The following is an 18,238-nucleotide window of genomic DNA, read 5'->3' as shown; positions in this document are numbered from 1 at the left end:
TTATGGAATAGAATTTAGAAATAAAATTTAGAAATGGCCTTCACTACACCTAGGGATTTTCCAGGTAGATCAAAGTACTTTTTAAACACAAGTGGAATTCAATCAATATAATATGAATTGTTGTTAAGATAGTAAGTTACTGCCTTGCTTAACACCCCAGTGTATTTCTGTGTCTGGTCCACATGCATCCAAATACCACATTTTGAAATAATACTCTTTTTTCACACGTGAGTACAATTGGTTGATGGTGGGGTGTCTAGTCGACTTTTATTTTCTTTAGTGTCGTTAAGAGGTGACTCCTTGCGGGCTTGGCACTTGAACACTTGCTTATAAGCCTTCCTGAAGTTTTCGGAGAGAAAGGCGTAAATGATGGGGTTCACGGAGGAGTTGCTGTAGGCCAGGCAATGGGCCGTGATCCTGAAGAAGAAGGAGGCGGGGGTCAGCGGGAACACCCCAAACTCAGCCCAGAGATGGATGACGTGGTGAGGCAGCCAGGAGACCCCAAAGACCACCACCACCACCAGCACCGTCTGCGCGGTCTAGGAGAAGGGAAGGAAGCAGAGGCGCTGATTACAACAGAGGAGAAGAGAGGAGAGCAAAGGCGCGGATCACAACAGACAGGAACCCCACATTCTAGCTCATGCACTGACAGAGGGAATTTCCTGTACATTTTCACAGAAGCAAGTGCGTCCTAAACCTGCTCGGAGCGCTGACCTTGACTTTGCAGTCACACCCCTAAAGGAGCTAAAAGCGTGGCCCGGTGGTCCCCTGTCTGCTTTGCCCCTGGAGAGAAGCGATCCCACTGGGATCCATGAATTCAGGGAGGCAGGGTGGAGGGGAAGGAGAGAGAGAAGGACGGTGCTTATTTTCCCTCCAGCCTCACACCATGGAGCAGGGACTCCCCCACCAGGAAACAGTTGTGGACCCACAGGACCCTTTCACAGGAGAAGCTTTGACCCCCACTCTGCAAGAATGTTCTTTTGGTATGCCATGACTTTGCTCTTACTTCCTGTGAGTTAGAACCCGACTGTCACAGCCCACAGCGCCCCAGAACACGAGGCTTAAGATAGCAAGTCTTCCAGAAGAGACGCGGGGTAGCTGACTGACTCGGAGAGGAAGTTTGTCCAAGAGGCAGGCTGAAGCCAGGGAACCCGGCAGAGATGGGAGAGGACACGCTCGGGCTTCAGAACGAGGTCGGAGCAAGGGCGGCCAGGGCACTGGAGACAGGAGTTACACTCATGCTTACTCTGACCACATGATGGTCAGAAGGTGCCACGACCCATCCAAAAGCCAAGAGTTTGATGACCTTTGAAAAATGAGGCCACCTCCCTGGGCCTCAGCCTCCTGGCCTGTGACTGGGGTGACCCAACGTGATGATTCTCTGACTGGACCTGGTCCACTTAACACCCTCAAACAGCTCAGGTACAAAGCTGACCGCAGGGATTCCAGGGCGGCAGGCTTCCAGACTGAGGCTGCCGCCCGCATGACACAGAGAGCAGACCAGCACCCCACTCCCGGACGTCAAGGATCGTCTGCTATCCCTCCGTTACCCGTTAGAGTATGGGATGCACTCCTGATGATTCAATAACCGTCTAGACGCAATTACACCTACAAATAGCCTGGAGCACACCCGCTGTCCTGCCTAAGACAGGAAGGCCATTTCTGTGCCGCACAAAGCGCAATGCTCTCTGGATATTCTGTTTCATGGCTCCTTTCAGGAGGTTTTCACTAAGTAACGAGCTGAGGTCAGAACTACACCCCGACAGCTTACAGGTAAGAGCCACGCTATCTGTATCCCTGTAGGGCAACTGTCAGCAGGGCGGCTTTTCTATGGAGGGTTTGTTACTGTGTGTGGTTACCCAAGGTCATTCAAAATCTGCCTTTTATTTTTAGCGGGTCTACTGGTCTTTTCGGAACCACGAACGAGGTTCCTTTCCTTGGTCTGCCTGTAGCTTTGAAATGTGAGTCACTTAAGATTGCAATATAAATCAGGAAAGAATATCAATGGGTACTTACATAAACTTTATCATTTATCAAATGATGCTCCCAAAAGAATTTAACAGAATGCTTGTTTAATACAATGTTTGTGCTCCCAGCTATGGGTCGACAAAGGTTCACTATTTATTTTCTGCCTATTTCACAGGCATCTCAGCCCATCCGAGCTGGTACAGGAGTGGGCGACCTGCACATGGGCCCTGGTGCTCAGCCCTGCACCCCAGTGGCCTCCATACCAGCCACAGCTTCACACGATGCGAGCACATCAAGGCGCCCAGGGAGAGACACGCATGGCTCCCTCCTCTGTCTCCCTTACGTCAGAGAACCAGGACCACAGAACTGGGAAGACGTGGGCGGGATGCAGAAAGACATCCACCCACAGAACAGCGCCCTCAAAACCCCCAACTCAGAAAACATGCACCTGGAACACACCAGCTCAAGGTCAAGATCTGGTCAAAATAACTCACTGTACTAACAAAATAATGGCTGAGCACTGAAGAATTGATGCTTTTGAACTGTGGTGCTGGAGAAGACTCTCGAGCATCCCTTGGACTGCAAGGAGAGCCAACCAGTCCTTCCTAAAGGAGATCAGTCCTAGGTGTTCATTGGAAGGACTGATGTTGAAGGTGAAGCTCCAATACTTTGGCCACCTGATGTGAAGAACTGACTCACTGGAGACCCTGATGCTGGGAAAGATTGAAGACGGGAGGCGGAGTTGACAGAGGATGAGATGGCTGGATGGCATCACCAGCTCAATGGGCATGAGTTTGGTGAGGAACAGGGAAGCCTGGTGTGCTGCAGTCCATGGGGTCACAGAGTCGGACACGACTGAGCAACTGAACAACAACCCCAGACCTGGGTTTCCAGCAGCTCAGCGAGCCATCACGCAGCACTTCATGAAAATTCAGGTATCGGGGCCTCACGGCCCGCAGCGCTGCTTCCACAGGTCGTGCGGATGACGTATCCGCCCAGGAGCCTGCCTACCGACATAGCTCATGAGCGCTTGAAGAATCAGTGAAGAATCCTGCAGGAGTCACAACAAAAGCAAGCGGCCTCGCCCGCCTCGAGGAGAAGGCTGAGGAGCCTCCTCGGTGCTGACTGCACCTGGGCTGACCCACAGCGTCTCCTCGGAAAAGTTCCAAACCCGCTTCCGCTCTTCCCCTTAGAAAAGTCAGACAGTGAGGAGACGAGGCCTTCTGTGGGGATGGGGGCTATTTTCATTTCGTACAGTATCATTTGCCTGAATCACAAATGGGTTTACACCCGACGCATCGCCTACGCTCCCCGTCTGTCCATGTAGCGTGCAGAACCGGAGCATCACCGTTTGATAGGGAAAAAGTCCTCGTTGAAGGTTGCGTGCCAAGTCTCTGCATGAATTCTTATACCTAAGGTTGGGCCTTTTATTAGCCTGCCTTCTTTTTACTTCTTGCACTGAAAGTATCTGAAAAATAGTAATTTCTCCTCTTCCTGTGAGATGCTATTTTTCAAGCCATCTGAGATATCTGATTTTTTTTTCCTTCAAAGAATTTTACTCATAATCCATCTAATGGAACTTGGCAGGGAAGGAAAAAGTGACTAAATGATGAGACTGATGAGAAACATTTTGTAAATTGTACAAATGACAGCCCAAAAGCTTGCTGAGTTACTCCAAGCCAGATGGGGAAAAAGAGCAGCTGTAAAAGAACCTCGTGGTTAAGAAGGTACCATGAGGGTCTCGCACCTACCTCCCTATTACCAGGAACCATCCTGGGGAAGTCTACCCTACTGGGAAGTCTTCCAGAAATTGTTAAGAATCTTGTTTTCCTATCTGATGAGCCTTGTGCCAGAAAATGTTTCTTTAGGTCCAGCCGAGCCTAGTGTTAATCAAGGCAGGGCTCTGTACTGTGCTCACTACTATTTTGGCAAAGAAGAGCACACTCTTCTCTATTTTCCTCCAAACAGGCAGGAGAGCTGTTGAGCACGTTTGTGTTGAACCTAACCCTCCACCCCAGGAGCGCTACCAGCCTTCACATGAAGTGGGGCCCTTATGGATGGGGCCCTATGCAGCCACCGAGGCGAGGAGCCAGAAATGGGTACAGCTGAAACGAATAAACCTCCAAGATCTTCTCGCATCGCTCCATGATCCATCAGAAACTGAGTGTGTACTCACCCAGGAACACTCTTCTCTGCCTGGACCCAGAGCAGGATCGGCTGAGCCGATCCAACCTCTGCCTCCGGGCAGAGGCGCGCTGGCTCTCCACCCTGGGCCCTCCCCTCCTCTGCCCCGTCTCCCCCTTCTGTCTTCCTACCCTACTCCCCACATCTGTCTGCTAGCCTTTGCCTAGACGCAGGTACATGCACATAAAAACTATTTGTTCTGTGCAAACAAGGAAGTAATTCAATACATCAAAAGAGATCTGACATCTGTTCAGTGGTTATTAAGGGTCAGCGGTTGTGAGAATGGAAGAGAAAATCTTCCCTCCTCCAAATGTTGAGAACTTCTCCCGTGGGAAGAATTGCATTTACATATACGTTCCCTGGTGGCTCAGCCAGTAAAGAATCTGCCTGCAATGCAGGAGACCTGGTTCAATTCCTGGGTCAGGAAGATCACCTGGAGAAGGGAAAGGCTACCCATTCCAGTATTCTTGGGCTTTCCTGGTGGCTCAGATGGTAAAGAATCTGCCTGCAGTGCAGGAGGCCTGGATTTGATCCTGTGTTGGGAAGATCCCCTGGAGGAGGGCATGGATACCCACTCCAGTTTTCTGGCCTGAAGAATCCCCATGGACAGAGGAGCCTGGTGAACTATGGTCCGTGGTTGCAAAGAGTCAGACACAACTGAGTGACTAAGCACATATAATATATTCTCTCACGTGTGTGTATCTTGTACTTCACTAGTGGCTCAGACAGTAAAGAAGCAGCCTGCAAAGTGGGAGGCCCAGGTTTGATCCCTGGGTCAGGAAAATGCCCTGGAGAAGGGCTTAGCAACCACGGCAGTATTCTTGTCTGGAGAATCCCATGGACAGAGGAGCCTGGCGGGCAACAGTCCATGAAGTCACAAAGAGTCAGAAATGACTGAGCAATTAACACAACAGCAATACACATGCCTCTCACTCACACACACACACACACCCATATGTACACAAACACATATAAAACCAAACAATGTAAATGTTAAAAGGCTCACTAATCTTTCAGTTCAGTTCAGTCGCTTAGTTGTGTCCAACTCTTTGTGACCCTAGGGACTGCAGCCCACCAGGCTCCTCTCTCCGTGGGATTTTCCAAGCAAGAATACTGGAGTGGGTTGTCATTTCCTTCTCCAGGATATGATCTGAGTAAGAGGTAAATTAATCCCAATTTGTAAAATAGCTTTTCCTCAGACTGGGTTTGAAACATAATAAATCGCAGGGTGTCAGATGCTGTCAAACTCTTCACGGGAAGCTTGTGGGAATCGGGATTCAGGAGAGAATGAGACAGACAATTAAAGATGGGCTGGACCCTCCTGAAGCCGCTCCCATCTTCAGTTCTGCCCCCGGGGGGCCGAACAAGCACCCGTCTGGGAGGAAGAGAGCAGAGCACAGCAACTGCTACAAGGCTTCAGGGAGGGATACAGCAACACTCGCTCGAAAGATAATTAAGACGGGGCCTCCTGGAACCACATCAGAGACAGTAAATACACAATACAAGAAGTGTGTCTGCTAAGTCTCTTCAGTCGTGTCTCTGCGACCCCATGGACTGCAGCCCACCAGGCTCCTCTGTCCGTGGGGTTCTCCAGGCAAGAGGGCTGGAGCGGTTGCTGTGCCCTCCTCGAGGGAATCCCCCCAACCCAGGAATGGAACTCGGGACTCCTGCACTTGCAGGCGGGTTCTTTACCACGAGCAGCACCTGCAGTTTCAAGCAAACTGTGGGTCCGGCCACCTGACACTCTGTCCCAGTCACCCACAGCGCACCTTCTCCAGAGGCTCAGAATCCAGAAGACACACCTTTCGGCCCCTCCCCAGACCTCCACCCACGTTCTCAGGCAGCTCAGTCGCCTGCTCACCCTCAGCAGCTGACTCTCCATGTCTCCTCTCTGCCCAGGGCTAAGCTGTTCATTACAAACTGCTGAACCCAGGAACCATAATTTCACAGGAGGATGCAGGAGAGCTAAGAGTATACATTAAACCAAGCTCCAGAAATGGCATGGAGAATGTAAACCCATGAGATTTACCTTTTTCTTTGATGCCTCTGACTTCTTTGACACGTTCTTCAACTTTTTATGCAAATGGTTAAGAACCTGCAAAACACAGACTAATAAAATCGGTTTGCCTCAGACCGCACAATTCATTGTCCATTTTGCACTGACATTTCCTGATGTTCTGAAAAGGGAAGACCATGGTTTACAAAATCACGCAAGCGGCAATTCACATGAGCTGGTGGAGTAATGACGACTATGGATTGCCATGAACGTCTGGTCTTCTAACCACCTGTGTCTGGAGCACCTGTAGGCAGAGCTCTGGTGCAGGTAGCTCCAAGGTTTCTTCCAGAAAGACCCACTCCGCTGCCCATACCTGCATCCCCGTTGGCCTCCCTGCCACCTGGTTTCCCCTAAGAGTCTACATTTCCACAATCCCAGGTCCCTGGGATTCTCAGGCAGCTCAGTCGCTATATGTTAAATCCTAGATATGTGGGAAAACTACAGACTGCCTTCCAACAACACTGATAGCTGACAGCCCACCATTCTGCAAGGTTCTACAGCTAATGTCCCATCAGGGAGGCTTCCAGGGAGACACTTGTTTCCTTCCCTAGAGAAACTAGTTTTGTCTTCTCTCGCCAGCGTCATACTCAGGAGAAATGATGTGAGACAGTGTGGTTCCACATAAGAATTTGCAACTAAGCCGTACAACAGGGTCAGGATGGTGGTACACACTCCAGGCAGGTCTTGAGTTCATTCTTATGACTGAAAAACCTAAGCACTTGAGACTGCCCGTCAGTTGCTCAGTGAGTCCCTCCAAACACTGGAAACAGTGTTCCAGCCACCTTCCTGTCCCCCTGGAGCACCACAGCATGGAAATAACTTAATCAAACTGAACGTATTACAAAAGCTGCTCTGTCTGGGTGGATGCAATCCTCTGGAGTCATCAGGCACTCCCTGATCAAGAAGCCGCGGGATTTATCCACCACTTCATGATTCCCTGGGCTTCCCTGGTGTCTCAGATGGTAAAGAATCTGCCTGCAATGGGTTCGATGCCTGGGTAGGGAAGATCCCCTGGAGAAGGCCATGGCACCCCACTTCAGTATTCTTGCCTGGAGAATCTCATGGACAGAGGAGCCTGGTGGGCTACAATCCCTGGAGTCACAAAGAGGCGGACGTGACTGAGCAACTAACACTTTCACTTCACTTTCACGATTCCCTACCCCGGTCAAGCAGCTGTCATGTGAATTTCTGACTCCAAACTCCCAGCCCTACCAAAATACTGCTCACTTCCCACAAGGGCTCAGCATCCTCCGCAAGACAAGCCTCTCACTTACTATGGGGACATCTGGGGTCACTCTCAGTACAGCAACAATGGGTCCGTCTACTGTCCTGCCATCAGCAACTGGGGTATTGAAAATCGAATGGAAGAGAACGACAGAAGGGAGGCTTGTGCAGAAACAAATGAAGAGGACTTTCAAGAGGAAGGAACAGGCTGGACAGGGCCCCTCCCAGAGAGGACCAGCCGGGCCGGGTTCCTTGGGGACAGCCTCCCCACAGCCAGAGGAGGGCTCCGGTCACTAAAAGAAAGGGAGAGATGGCAAGGCAGCGTCACCGAGGGCTGCCTGGAGAGGGCCCCACGTGGAAAAGTCAGATGTTACCTCTATGTTACCTGGCCTGGGGCCACTCAGTTCTTCCACAGACTCGGGGGTCACATCTCATAACTGCAAAACGCCTAAGGAACGCCGTGGAGTGGTCCACGGGGAGAACGCCCAAGCATGTTTCTCCTGTCTCTGTTCCACTCCATGAGCGCACACTATGGACCCACACTGACTCGTGTGACAGACCCCACGAAGGTCTCGCCATTGGAGGAGGAAGGGTTATGACTGTGCTCCTCTGGAAGCTGATGACAGTGGTGAGCGGGCACTTCCCCGTCACTCGTACTTTCAGAAGTGTGTGCAAGAGGCCGACACCCGTCCTGGCACAGGATGTCTCCAGGAATGTGCGGGAACCGGGCAGGTCACGAGTTCATCTGGTGTCAGGCCAAGGAAGGCCCAGGACAAGTACTCCCCCGAGGGAAGAGTGAGCCAACCCCACAGCAGCAGAGGGCGCCCCAGACTCATCCTCCAGCCCCGCATTCTGGGTCTCCGGGAAGGGCAGGTGCAAAGGACCTTCCACTAAACTCCTGTCAGTACAGAAGGCAACTCTGGAATGCAATTCCTTTGTTAACTTAAAAAAAAATAAAACAAGAAAAACACTGTGATTTTATATGTCTTTTGATCTGGGCCTTGGGGTAACAATCAATCCCGAATGTAACATTTAAGTAGTGAAACCCTTCCATGCAAAGCAGACAGTAACTGAATCAAAGGAAAGCAATTGAAGTCTAATCTTTACCTTTTTTCAAGCCCTAGAATGAATATGCAAATATTACTTTGAGTTTCAAAGAAATTTCCAGTTATGCTTAAAGGCAAACTATTTCCATATTTGTAAAAAGATCCCAATGATCATGTATTTACTGAATTTTTTAATTTAGAAACTTTGCCTTAGGTATGACTTTTATAAATTCTCAAATGACAGAAATGTAGGCTGGTTTCTTCCTAGAAGTTTATCTTGTTGTTTCCATTTAAAAGACCTGAATTTCCAAAAGACAAAGACTTTTGGGAAACAAAGGAAGAATAACCCACGTAATGATGAATGAAAAGCCAGATACTTTAAGAATTGCTCTAGTCTCAAGGCCCATGCCCCACAAGCAGGCCTCCCCCAGGGGGCTTGGAAGCCCTGCATGGAAATCCTTTCTGAAAGCTTTACCAGCTTCACACCCTCAGTCAGCTGCTAAACTCCTCCAAAACCCTCTTTCCTTATCAATAAAATATGCACAGTGGCTCCAAACCACTGGGTCACCTGCAGATCAAGTGACATAGAGCACACTGGAGACCCCTGCCCTGTGCAGACTAAGCTTTGATTTGCTTTTGCTAGAAGCAAAGGGAATAAACCAGCCATTTATCAAAGAGCTAAGCTACAGTGATTCCCAACTTCCTGCCTTCACTGCATGACTTTATGCACAACCCTTCGATGCAGGACATTCTTTCAGATCATATCCAAAAACACTACCATTCAAAATAGACACTGCTCTAGATAGATGGCCTGGGGGAGGGGCAAACAAAACCAGGTGGCTCATAGTCCACATTTCTCCTGGGGGAAAAAAAACTATGAGTGGAACATAAGAACTGATTGCTGTACTACTTCACCTGATTATTCACAGTCCTGGAATCACAGGCTTATCAGAAAGAAATTGAGAAGCAGAGAAAGAGAGAGAGAGAAGATAAAATGGTGCAGATCTCAGAATTCAGTCACAGAAGTATTTTTCTACTGGCGATGGTATTGGGGAGGGTGTGTCAGGGAGGGGGGATCTCACCCCATGCACTGCATCTCCTGATTACTAAGCGATATGGTGGCTCAGACAGCAAATAATATGCCTACAATGCAGGAGACCCATGTTTGATCCCTAGCTGGGGAAGATCCCCTGGAAGAGGGAATGGCTACCTACTCCAGTATTCATGCCTGGAGAATTCCATGGACAGAGGAGCTTGACCAGCTACAGTCCATGGGGTCGCAAAGAGTCAGATAGGACTGTGACTAACACACACAAACAAGTTGTGTAAAAGGTGTAAGACTTTTAAGATTTTACAAAATCTTCAAAACCATGTGTTATTAATGAGAGAGAACGTGATTGTGCTGAGCTGGGGGGAAGGGCACTGCACAGAGAAGGGAGATGCGGGGTAGGGGGACCAGACAGGTGTCAGCTGTGTGTCTCCCAGCGGAGGCTTTAGACCTGCCACCTGAACCACTTAATATTCTTTACCTCCTCCTAAAAGGACTGAAATGAGGAAACGGCAGCAGCAAACCCACCCATCCAACGTTCTCTGGAGAATCCGCGAGGAAATACTTCTGACCATTTGGATTTATGACGCCTAACTTGTGTTATGAAATAAAATTCATAGCTCTGTCGCCGGGAGCAGCGGTTTCGCAAAGGCGGTCCTGGCCGGCGCCCCCGCCCCGTGCACCCCGCGGGCAGTGAAATCCCCCCGTCCGACCCCAGTTGAGGGCTGCTGAGGGGCGTGGGCTCTCCACCCAGCAAAGAGGCCCGCTCGGCAGGACCAGGCGCTCACATAACGCTGTGGCCATGCAGGCGATCAGGCAGGCTGAGCGGGCTACAAGGCTAAAACCTCCTGAGAAGTGGGTGTTGAACCCCGCCTCCTTTGGGGACAACCTCAGGGCCCAGTGCTTGCGGGGGCCAGGACGGATGCCCAGATCTGCAAACTTTCCCGGTGTCGCCCAAACTCCAAGCAACTTTCACGCAGCATCAAACCCGTGAGCCCAAGCCGCGGCCGGAGGAGGCGATGGGGCAGAAAACTCGCAGGGGAGGAGGGCAAGGGGGCGGGGCCCCGGAGGGGTGCGGGGACAGAGGAGCCGCCCCGGGCCCGCGGACCCGCCCCGCGCCCCGCACCTTGGCGTAGCAGAAGCAGATGAGCAGGAGCGGCAGCAGGTAGCCGAAGACGAAGGTGCACACCACGTAGGCCTTCTTGTGGCGCTGGTTGGGCCACTGCTCCCAGCAGAAGGTCTGGTTGCTGACGTCCCGGTGGAAGAGGCGCTGGTGGTAGGCCACCGGCGAGGCCATGACGATGGACAGCGCCCAGATGAAGCCCACGCCCAGCAGCGCGTTGCGGGACACCCGCAGGGCGGAGGAGCGGCGCGAGTGCACGATGGCCACGTAGCGGTCCACCGACATCGCGGCCAGCGTGAAGATGCTGACCAGCATGGACACGGTGAAAAAGTAGTGGACGAACTTGCAGATGAAGGCGCCCAGCACCCAGGTGGGCAGCGCGTACACCGTGGCCTGGAAGGGGATGCAGAAGAGCAGGTAGGCCAGGTCGGCGATGCTCAGGTTGAGGATGAACAGGTTGGTGGTGCTGCGCGGCTTGCCCGGCTTGCTGCGCGCCAGCACGGTGATCACCAGGCTGTTGCCCAGCACGCCGAGCGCGAAGATCAGGCCGAACACCACCAGCGTGACGAAGTTCTCCACGCCGATACCGAAGAGCGGCCTGGGTTCCAGGGTCGGGGGCTCGAGCCCGCTCGCGTTCCCCTCGCTGAAGTTCCCAACCTCCAGCTCCATGGCGCGCAGGGGCAGCCTAGGTCGCGCTGGCGAAGGGCGCCTGCCGGGGAAGGAGGGGCTCCGGGTGACCCAGCTCGGGGCACTCAGAACCCAGGCGCCCGGGCCGAGTGGCACCGACTTTTCGGACGGGGCCACCTGGGAGAGGACGCAGACGGGAGCCGGAGCTGGACCTTCCCGCACTGGCGAGGCTGTCCCAAGAGCGCCGGGCGTCCGCTGATCCGCTACCGAGCCGGGGAGGAGGGACCGGCCGGCGCAGCCCTGAGGGAGGAGAGAGCCCTCTGCTCCTTACCAGCTCCGCGCCGCTGCAGGTCGTTTCCCTCGTCCCGAGAGGCTGCGGGCGGCACCTGTTGCTCCGCGCGGCTCCCTTCCCGCGGCGCTCCGGGGACACAGCCGGGCGCGCAGCGCGCACCGCGCGGTTAGTGGAGAGGGCTCGCCGCGCCCCCCAGCCGGCCGGCGCCGCTTTCCCCTTAGTTTTTGGTCAGCTGAGCGAGCGCTCTGTCTGCGCCTTCGCCGCCGTCCGCAGGGTGCCGCTGAGATGTAGCGAGGACTCAGCCCGGCTGAAATCCGCGCTACCCGGGGGTCCCCCGCCCCCCGGAAGTCGAGGCGCACGCAGGGACTGGACGAATCCCACTGGGATGAGACGCCGCCCACCACCTCTCAGAGAACAGTCGCGCGCTCTTCTCTGCGCACTGCGGACCTGCCAGCGTCCAGCGACCGCAGCAGTCCCCTGGGTGCAGCCCCCGCCCCGACCCCGACTAGTAAGGCTGTGCGCGATCAGGGCGTGCTGGGCGGGGAGGCGGGCGGTGCGCAGGCCTCCTCCTCCATCAAAACCGCTCGTCCCTTCGCTCCGGGGCTGGCGGTCGGGGAGCGCGCTCCCCGCCCCAGGAATGAAGCCCAGAAACCGGTGATTGGCCCTGCGGCTACCTGGGGCTTTGTAAAATCCCTGACCCCACCCCCACCCTGCCGGCTGCTAGAGAGGGAACTAGCTGGAAAGGAAACGGGTGGCCTGTTTGAGTTTTCTTGATAAACGTGGGTCAGATGAAAGGGGAAGGTGCGCTGTTTACATCGTCCAACTTTAGATCAGTTTTGCCTTGTTACTCATCCGAGTGACATATACAGAAGGCGCGAAATATTTGTAAAAATGAAAAGAATAGATTTCATTTCACTGCTGTGGATCCGCCGACTACACAAAAGAGCTGTTTAACTCTAGAAGTGTCAGTAAGCGTTATATGCTTACCGGTTCGCAGTTAAGGGGCTGAAATTGATCCCTTCAATTCGCAGTGTTTACACGATCTGTCTGTATTCCCTTTCAAGTATCCCCACACCTTCCACCATTCTCCAGATGACGCCCGAGTGTCCACTAGGCGCTGGGCGCCGTGGCTGGGGGTGGGGGTGGGGGCGGGGGCGGGGAATGCGGCGAGGAACAGGGCACAGTGTCCCCGGGGCAGGTGCTGCGAGGGAAGCGAGCACTTTGAGGCACGTCTGCCCTGGCCCCAGAAGTTTAGGGCATGAGTAGGATTTGATTTCTCTTTGACTCTACCTGGATAGTTGTATTCTGCTTCATTTCCAGAAAGATTCTGACGCAGTTCATAGAACACCTACCATATACCAGGCATCTTACCTGCATCCTTTGCTTCATTTAATGCTGGCAGTTCCCTTCTTGTTTCCACCCATTTCCCAGAGGACGAGATTGAGTTTAAGTAGCTTACTAAGTCTCCTGGTAGAGTAAGAACACCCTTGCCTTCCCTAAGAGGATGGCTGGACCTGGTTCAGTTGTCTTGCCCTCAGGGCCAGGGGGCCCTCCGACCTACACTGTCACGGTGATGGTGCCCTGTGCTGCACGGAAAGTTGTTTGTAATTAGACTTGGGGAAGAGTTTTCTTATTATTATGAACTATTTTCAACATGGAACAGATATTATAAAACTGTATGAGATACTAACGTGCCCATCAAGCAGCTTGGAATCGTAAAAGAAATTATCAATAAAATTGAAAGCACTTTTGTATTCTTCCCCAGTCACAACGTTCACCCTCACTCCAACATCTCCAGATAACCTAAGTGTATCATCTATTGATCACTTATTTATACATTTATGGCATATGCATATGTTCTTAAATAATATTCTGTGGGGTTTTGGTCTTATTTTAATATTATATGGTTGGGGTTATATTTCCCTTAATGTGTACTTTGTTATTACTGTACATATACCAACACTGTTGCTTTTCCTTGGCCTGCTCAACCTTTTTCAATCTCACTATGCCCTGTGATTCCCTGATATCTCTTGGAAACAGCACATAACTGAGTTACTCTAAAATCCAACTTAATAATCTCAACTTTTTTTTTACCTGGTGAATTTAATCTGTTTACATTTATTGTTATAATAAGCTTTTATAACTCTTAAGTTTTAACATTTTATTCTATACTAATACTTCCTATTTGTTTTCTATTTCCATGCTTCTTTTCCTCCTCTTTTTTGTCATACTTAGGATTGCATTTGAAGGTGGCTTTTTCCCTTTAATTGGAAGGAGAAAGAATGTGGCCTGTTTTTATTCTTTTACTCGTTACCCTTCAGTGCCTGCTACTTGCCCAAAACTATTTTGTTCTGAAAACAGAACAAGAAACAAAGCCAGGTTCCTTATTTCATGGATCTTATCTTTTATTATGGATAAAAGAGATGGATGCAACTCCCTTCCCTTAAATGTACCTTTTTACAGTCTTCCTTCCAAAGACCACACTGCGGGCAGGTGGCGGAGAATAAGTTTAAGTTGGAGAAACCTGACAGCCGCCGCCTCAGGCAGGTGGCCAAGCAGACCTGGGGGAATCTGGTGAGACCCAGAGTCAGGATGGAGGTGGCGGGCCCGTCAGTGCGGCTCCGTCATCACCCTGCGTGCACCCAGCATCATGACGACAGAAGGCACAGGCCCCAGAGGGAACGCGGGGCAGGAAGCCTGCAGACGGCCAAGGCGTGGCCAAAACCTTCTCTCACACAAAGTGTTTATTTGTTAAACAAGAAAGGAGTATGACCCAGGAGGCCAATCTGACTCAACAGGTAAAGAATTCAAGTGCAACACAGAAGACGCAGGATCAATCCCCGGGTCAGGAGGATCCCCTGGAGGAGGAGACGGCAACCTGCTCCAGTGTTCTTGCCTGGAGAATCCCATGGACCGAGGAGCCTGGAGGGCTACAGTCCAAAGGGTCGCAAAACACGACTAAGCGCTCAGCCGGGCATCCCTGCATCGTCCACCTACTCAGTGTTCCTAGATCTCAGCGCTCCGAGGAGCTGGTGCCTCCCCATCCGGGCTGCGCCCACCAGGAGAGATGGTTAACAATGTGGGTGATGTCAGGGAATACATAGTCCACAAGGAAAAAAGACAAAAACCCGTTACTTACACGTAAGTACCAGTTACTTACATGATAAGTCTTGTGACAGAGACAGGGGTTCCAGGGAGTCCTGACAAAGGAGAGAGAGAGCTATGCATTTGTACTTTGGATGCTCTGAGCTGTTTTTACTTTTCCCACGTTCTTCATTTCAAACCCAGACTTTCAAATATTCAGAAGAGAAGTAAACATATACTTTCTAGTCTAAAAGAATGAAGGACATTTTCCAAGTCTCTTTCCAGAAAAAGTGTCACTGTTTCATCTCATAGAAAGTGAAAGTGAAGTCACTCAGTCGTGTCCGACTCTTTGCGACCCCATGGACTGTAGCCTACCAGGCTCCTTAGTCCATGGGATTCTCCAGGCAAGAGTACTGGAGTGGGTTGCCATTTCCTTCTCCAGGGGATTTTCCCGACCCAGGGATCGAACCCAGGTTTCCCGCATTGTAGGCAAGACGCTTTACTGTCTGAGCCACCAGGGAAGCCCATAGGACTCAATAAATCGAAAACTACAGGTAGAAATTCCTCTTTTACAAGAAAATCACTCAAAATGATCCAAATGAAGTCATTTAAAATGTCGTCAGACCAGAACTCCAGGCTCAGCACCGGATAGGGGACCTGCTTATGGACCAGGTGTGCTTGGGGGCTGCCATGAGCCCCTAAACCAGTCCACAGACCCCTCCCAGCTGAGGACACAAACCACGAGACTCTGGGTGCAAACGACTCAGTGAAGCAGACCAAGTCTTCCATGCTGCCCACCACACTTCCAGGAGCACCCACGTCCCAGGAGCGCAGTCAGCACACACCTCCTCCCAAGCTGGCCTGACGCTTGGTCCCAGCAGCTCCTGCCTCCTCCTCCAGCAAGTCCCTCACCTGGTCCTGGAGTGGTCCACCTCCACTTGCCTCCATTTCCTCAGTCTGCAAACAGGCCACGGCAAATATGCCACGACCTGGAAGAAACTCTAACTCTGCCTTCCCTCAAGCTCCTCCCTCCTCCCCGCTCCACTGTCTGACTTCTCAGAGAGCCCTGAGCTACAGAGTCAGCTTTATTCAAACAGCACCAATGGAATTGTGTTCTGACCCTCCAAGGAAACTGAGGCCTGGGTCCCTGAAGACCTTGAGGAGGAGAGCTGCCCCACTGCCTTGAACAAAGCCTCAGAATACTGAGTCTCAAAGAGATCTCTACTTCATAGAGGGGCTGATGTATTAGGGTCTGCTTCTTACTGCAGGCAGCCCACCCTGGTTAACAGCCCTGGCAGAAGTCAGACCACGGAGCGTGTGCAGAATGCCAAGAAACAATGATGCGTGGCCAAAGCTTGAGGAATCCTAAAACTCAAGGAATAAGGGTTTGACTGGAGAAAGGATCTTCCTGCACGTAGGAGAAGGAGGACAGGAGAGAGACAGAGAGTAGGGAGAACCTGGGTGTTCAGACCGCTGACACCATCATTAATATTTTCAACAGGCCAGGAGGAATGAAGATTGAAGTTAGATTAAATATTGATTAAGCAAAGATCAGTCTCAGTGGATTTAAAAAAAGATAATGACAAACAGCACCTGTAAAAGGATTCACTGGCTTTTATTGGCTCGATCCTGAAAGAATTTCTGACATTGTTCTATGCTCTTGTCAGTTCTCGCTTTTAATCCACCAAGTTCTTTTTCTATTGTTAAATATTTAGATTGCTTATGATAATGAAATATGGAAAGCAAGGTCACAATGAACTTTTGTGCTTGTAGAAGTTATTTTCTCTGATGGCTTATCTCCTTAAGATTAAATATGTAAATGTGTGCTTGATATTATATGTGGTGCTTAGAACCACTGGCAATTATGCCATCCAAAATTACCTAATATTTTCTCCTAATTTAATATATCAAATCTTTTAATTTCTTAGGGTAGTTTAACAACTGCATTGAAAGCTGTGGAGCAAATCTCTCACGTTTCACGACCTAATGTTCTAATCAGCTTATTACAATGAAGTTTAACGTAATTAATCATTGCATATTAATGTACTAATAATTCTTTGCTATGATGTGCCCAGCAACCTGCCTAATAAAGTGACAATATCCCTGGGAATTACACAGAAACAAGTACCTCCTTTCTATGTAAAAGCGATGGTACATTAGTTCACTGTCTGACCCAGGTATATTTAATTATCTCATTCTCCATGAGATCATGTAAAAGAACATTTATTGGGACGATTTTAAAACAGGAAAGCATCCATAAGAATTGCAAATGGTCCATAGCCCTTTTACCTTCATAATCCACGTTGACATTTTGTGACAATGAAAGAAACACATGCAGATGGTTAGACAATTCAAGTCATGATGAAAGGCATAAAATTGAATGCTGCCTCAAACAGGCGAATTCCTGGAGACAGAAAGTCCATCCGAGGAGGGGTGGCAGGGTCGGGGGTGGGGGAGCTGACTGGTATAGACCTTCACTTTGCAATGCTGCAGAAGTTCTGGAACTGCAGAGCGGGGACAGCTGCACAGCACTGCGTATGTGCCGAACGCCACTAAATTGTACACTTTTTAAAAATTGTACACTTTTTTTTTCTTGGCTGTCCAGAGAGGCTTCCAAGACCTTAGTTCTCTAACTGGGGATGGAACCCAAACCAGTCGTCTCCTCATTCTCAGGCAGCTGCAGAACCCCACCCCCCAAGTGGCGCCCTCTCCCACCGACACCCTCTGGGCAGACCACACAGCTCCCTTGGGGGTAGCTCTTTCCTTTCGTGTTAGGACGGCGTGTCGCCAGTGGGCCATGCAGCACTCAGCCCCAGCAGGAGGAGAGCTAGGGTGGGTCTAACACAGTAGAGGCCCTGCCTTTGCTTCCGGCCACACGGGGTAAGGATCTCTAGCACTCTCAAGGCCATGTTTGCAGGCTCAGAAGGGTTAACAGTCTGGGAGCCAAAAGCTTCAGGGAACATCCAGCCTAGATGCCAGCTCTGCACCCAGGTAACTCATTGTCCTCTAGGGTCCAGATTGGTTTCATTGATGGGCGTCTTGCATCCGTGAAGCTCCTGAGATGTTATTCAGAATCCATGTACAGCAAGCATCCTAGCCTTATCAACTCCTCAAAGATGTCAATGACTCTGTGAAGTAAAGAGCCAGAGTCCAGGAGATTTCCTGAGAGATGCCCCAGGAAGTCCAAACACAGGATCTTGACACGGTCAAAGGATTTACTGGGTGAGGGAAGATGAGGACTTCTTTTAATAACAGTGACAAGTTCACTCTGAAAATGAGTGCAGTTTGGAGTGGGGTCATAAAGCTTCTGTTACTATTCTGATTCCTCTAGGAAAGGACGCCCCTAAAATAAGCCACACGAGAAGTCAGTAGTCTTGATCAAAATTTCATCATGTAGATTACTAACTGCACAGGAGAGGACAATAAGGATAAAAGTGCAGTCATATTTGAAATCTAGGTCTGATAATATTTATCATGGAGCATAATGTGAACTACTCTTAAAAGAAAAACTTCCTAATCACACAATTGAAAGTGGTCAATGAACAGTACCTTAAATATAAAGCTCTAAATCTCTGTGTCTGTGTGT

General features: G+C 50.6%; 1 protein-coding gene across 1 annotated transcript; it reads right to left on the bottom strand.

The window, feature by feature from the left end:
• Positions 1 to 221: 221 nt before the first annotated feature.
• Positions 222 to 11,318, bottom strand: GALR1 (galanin receptor 1). Its single transcript, XM_040264377.1, has 3 exons — positions 10,653 to 11,318; positions 6,182 to 6,247; positions 222 to 539 (listed from the first exon to the last, which is right to left on the bottom strand). The coding sequence occupies exons 1-3, from the start codon at positions 11,316 to 11,318 to the stop codon at positions 222 to 224; spliced, it is 1,050 nt and encodes a 349-aa protein (XP_040120311.1).
• Positions 11,319 to 18,238: the final 6,920 nt, after the last annotated feature.

This window comes from Oryx dammah, unplaced genomic scaffold (genome assembly GCF_014754425.2).
Source record: "Oryx dammah isolate SB20612 unplaced genomic scaffold, SCBI_Odam_1.1 HiC_scaffold_22, whole genome shotgun sequence".
In the NCBI taxonomy this organism is placed as follows: Eukaryota; Metazoa; Chordata; class Mammalia; order Artiodactyla; family Bovidae; genus Oryx; species Oryx dammah.
Note: the sequence above shows the minus strand (reverse complement) of the source record. Positions and strands in the feature narration are given on the sequence as shown.

What these genes read in the sequence shown, in the direction of transcription:
- GALR1 (XM_040264377.1), bottom strand. Translation starts at nt 11,318, where the DNA reads ATGGAGCTGGAGGTTGGGAACTTCAGCGAGGGGAACGCGAGCGGGCTC. An exon ending in TCTGCTTCTGCTACGCCAAG is followed by an intron (nt 6,248 to 10,652) that starts GTGCGGGGCGCG and finishes TGTGTTTTGCAG; the next exon opens with GTTCTTAACCATTTGCATAA. An exon ending in CAGAGGCATCAAAGAAAAAG is followed by an intron (nt 540 to 6,181) that starts GTAAATCTCATG and finishes CCCTTCTCCTAG; the next exon opens with ACCGCGCAGACGGTGCTGGT.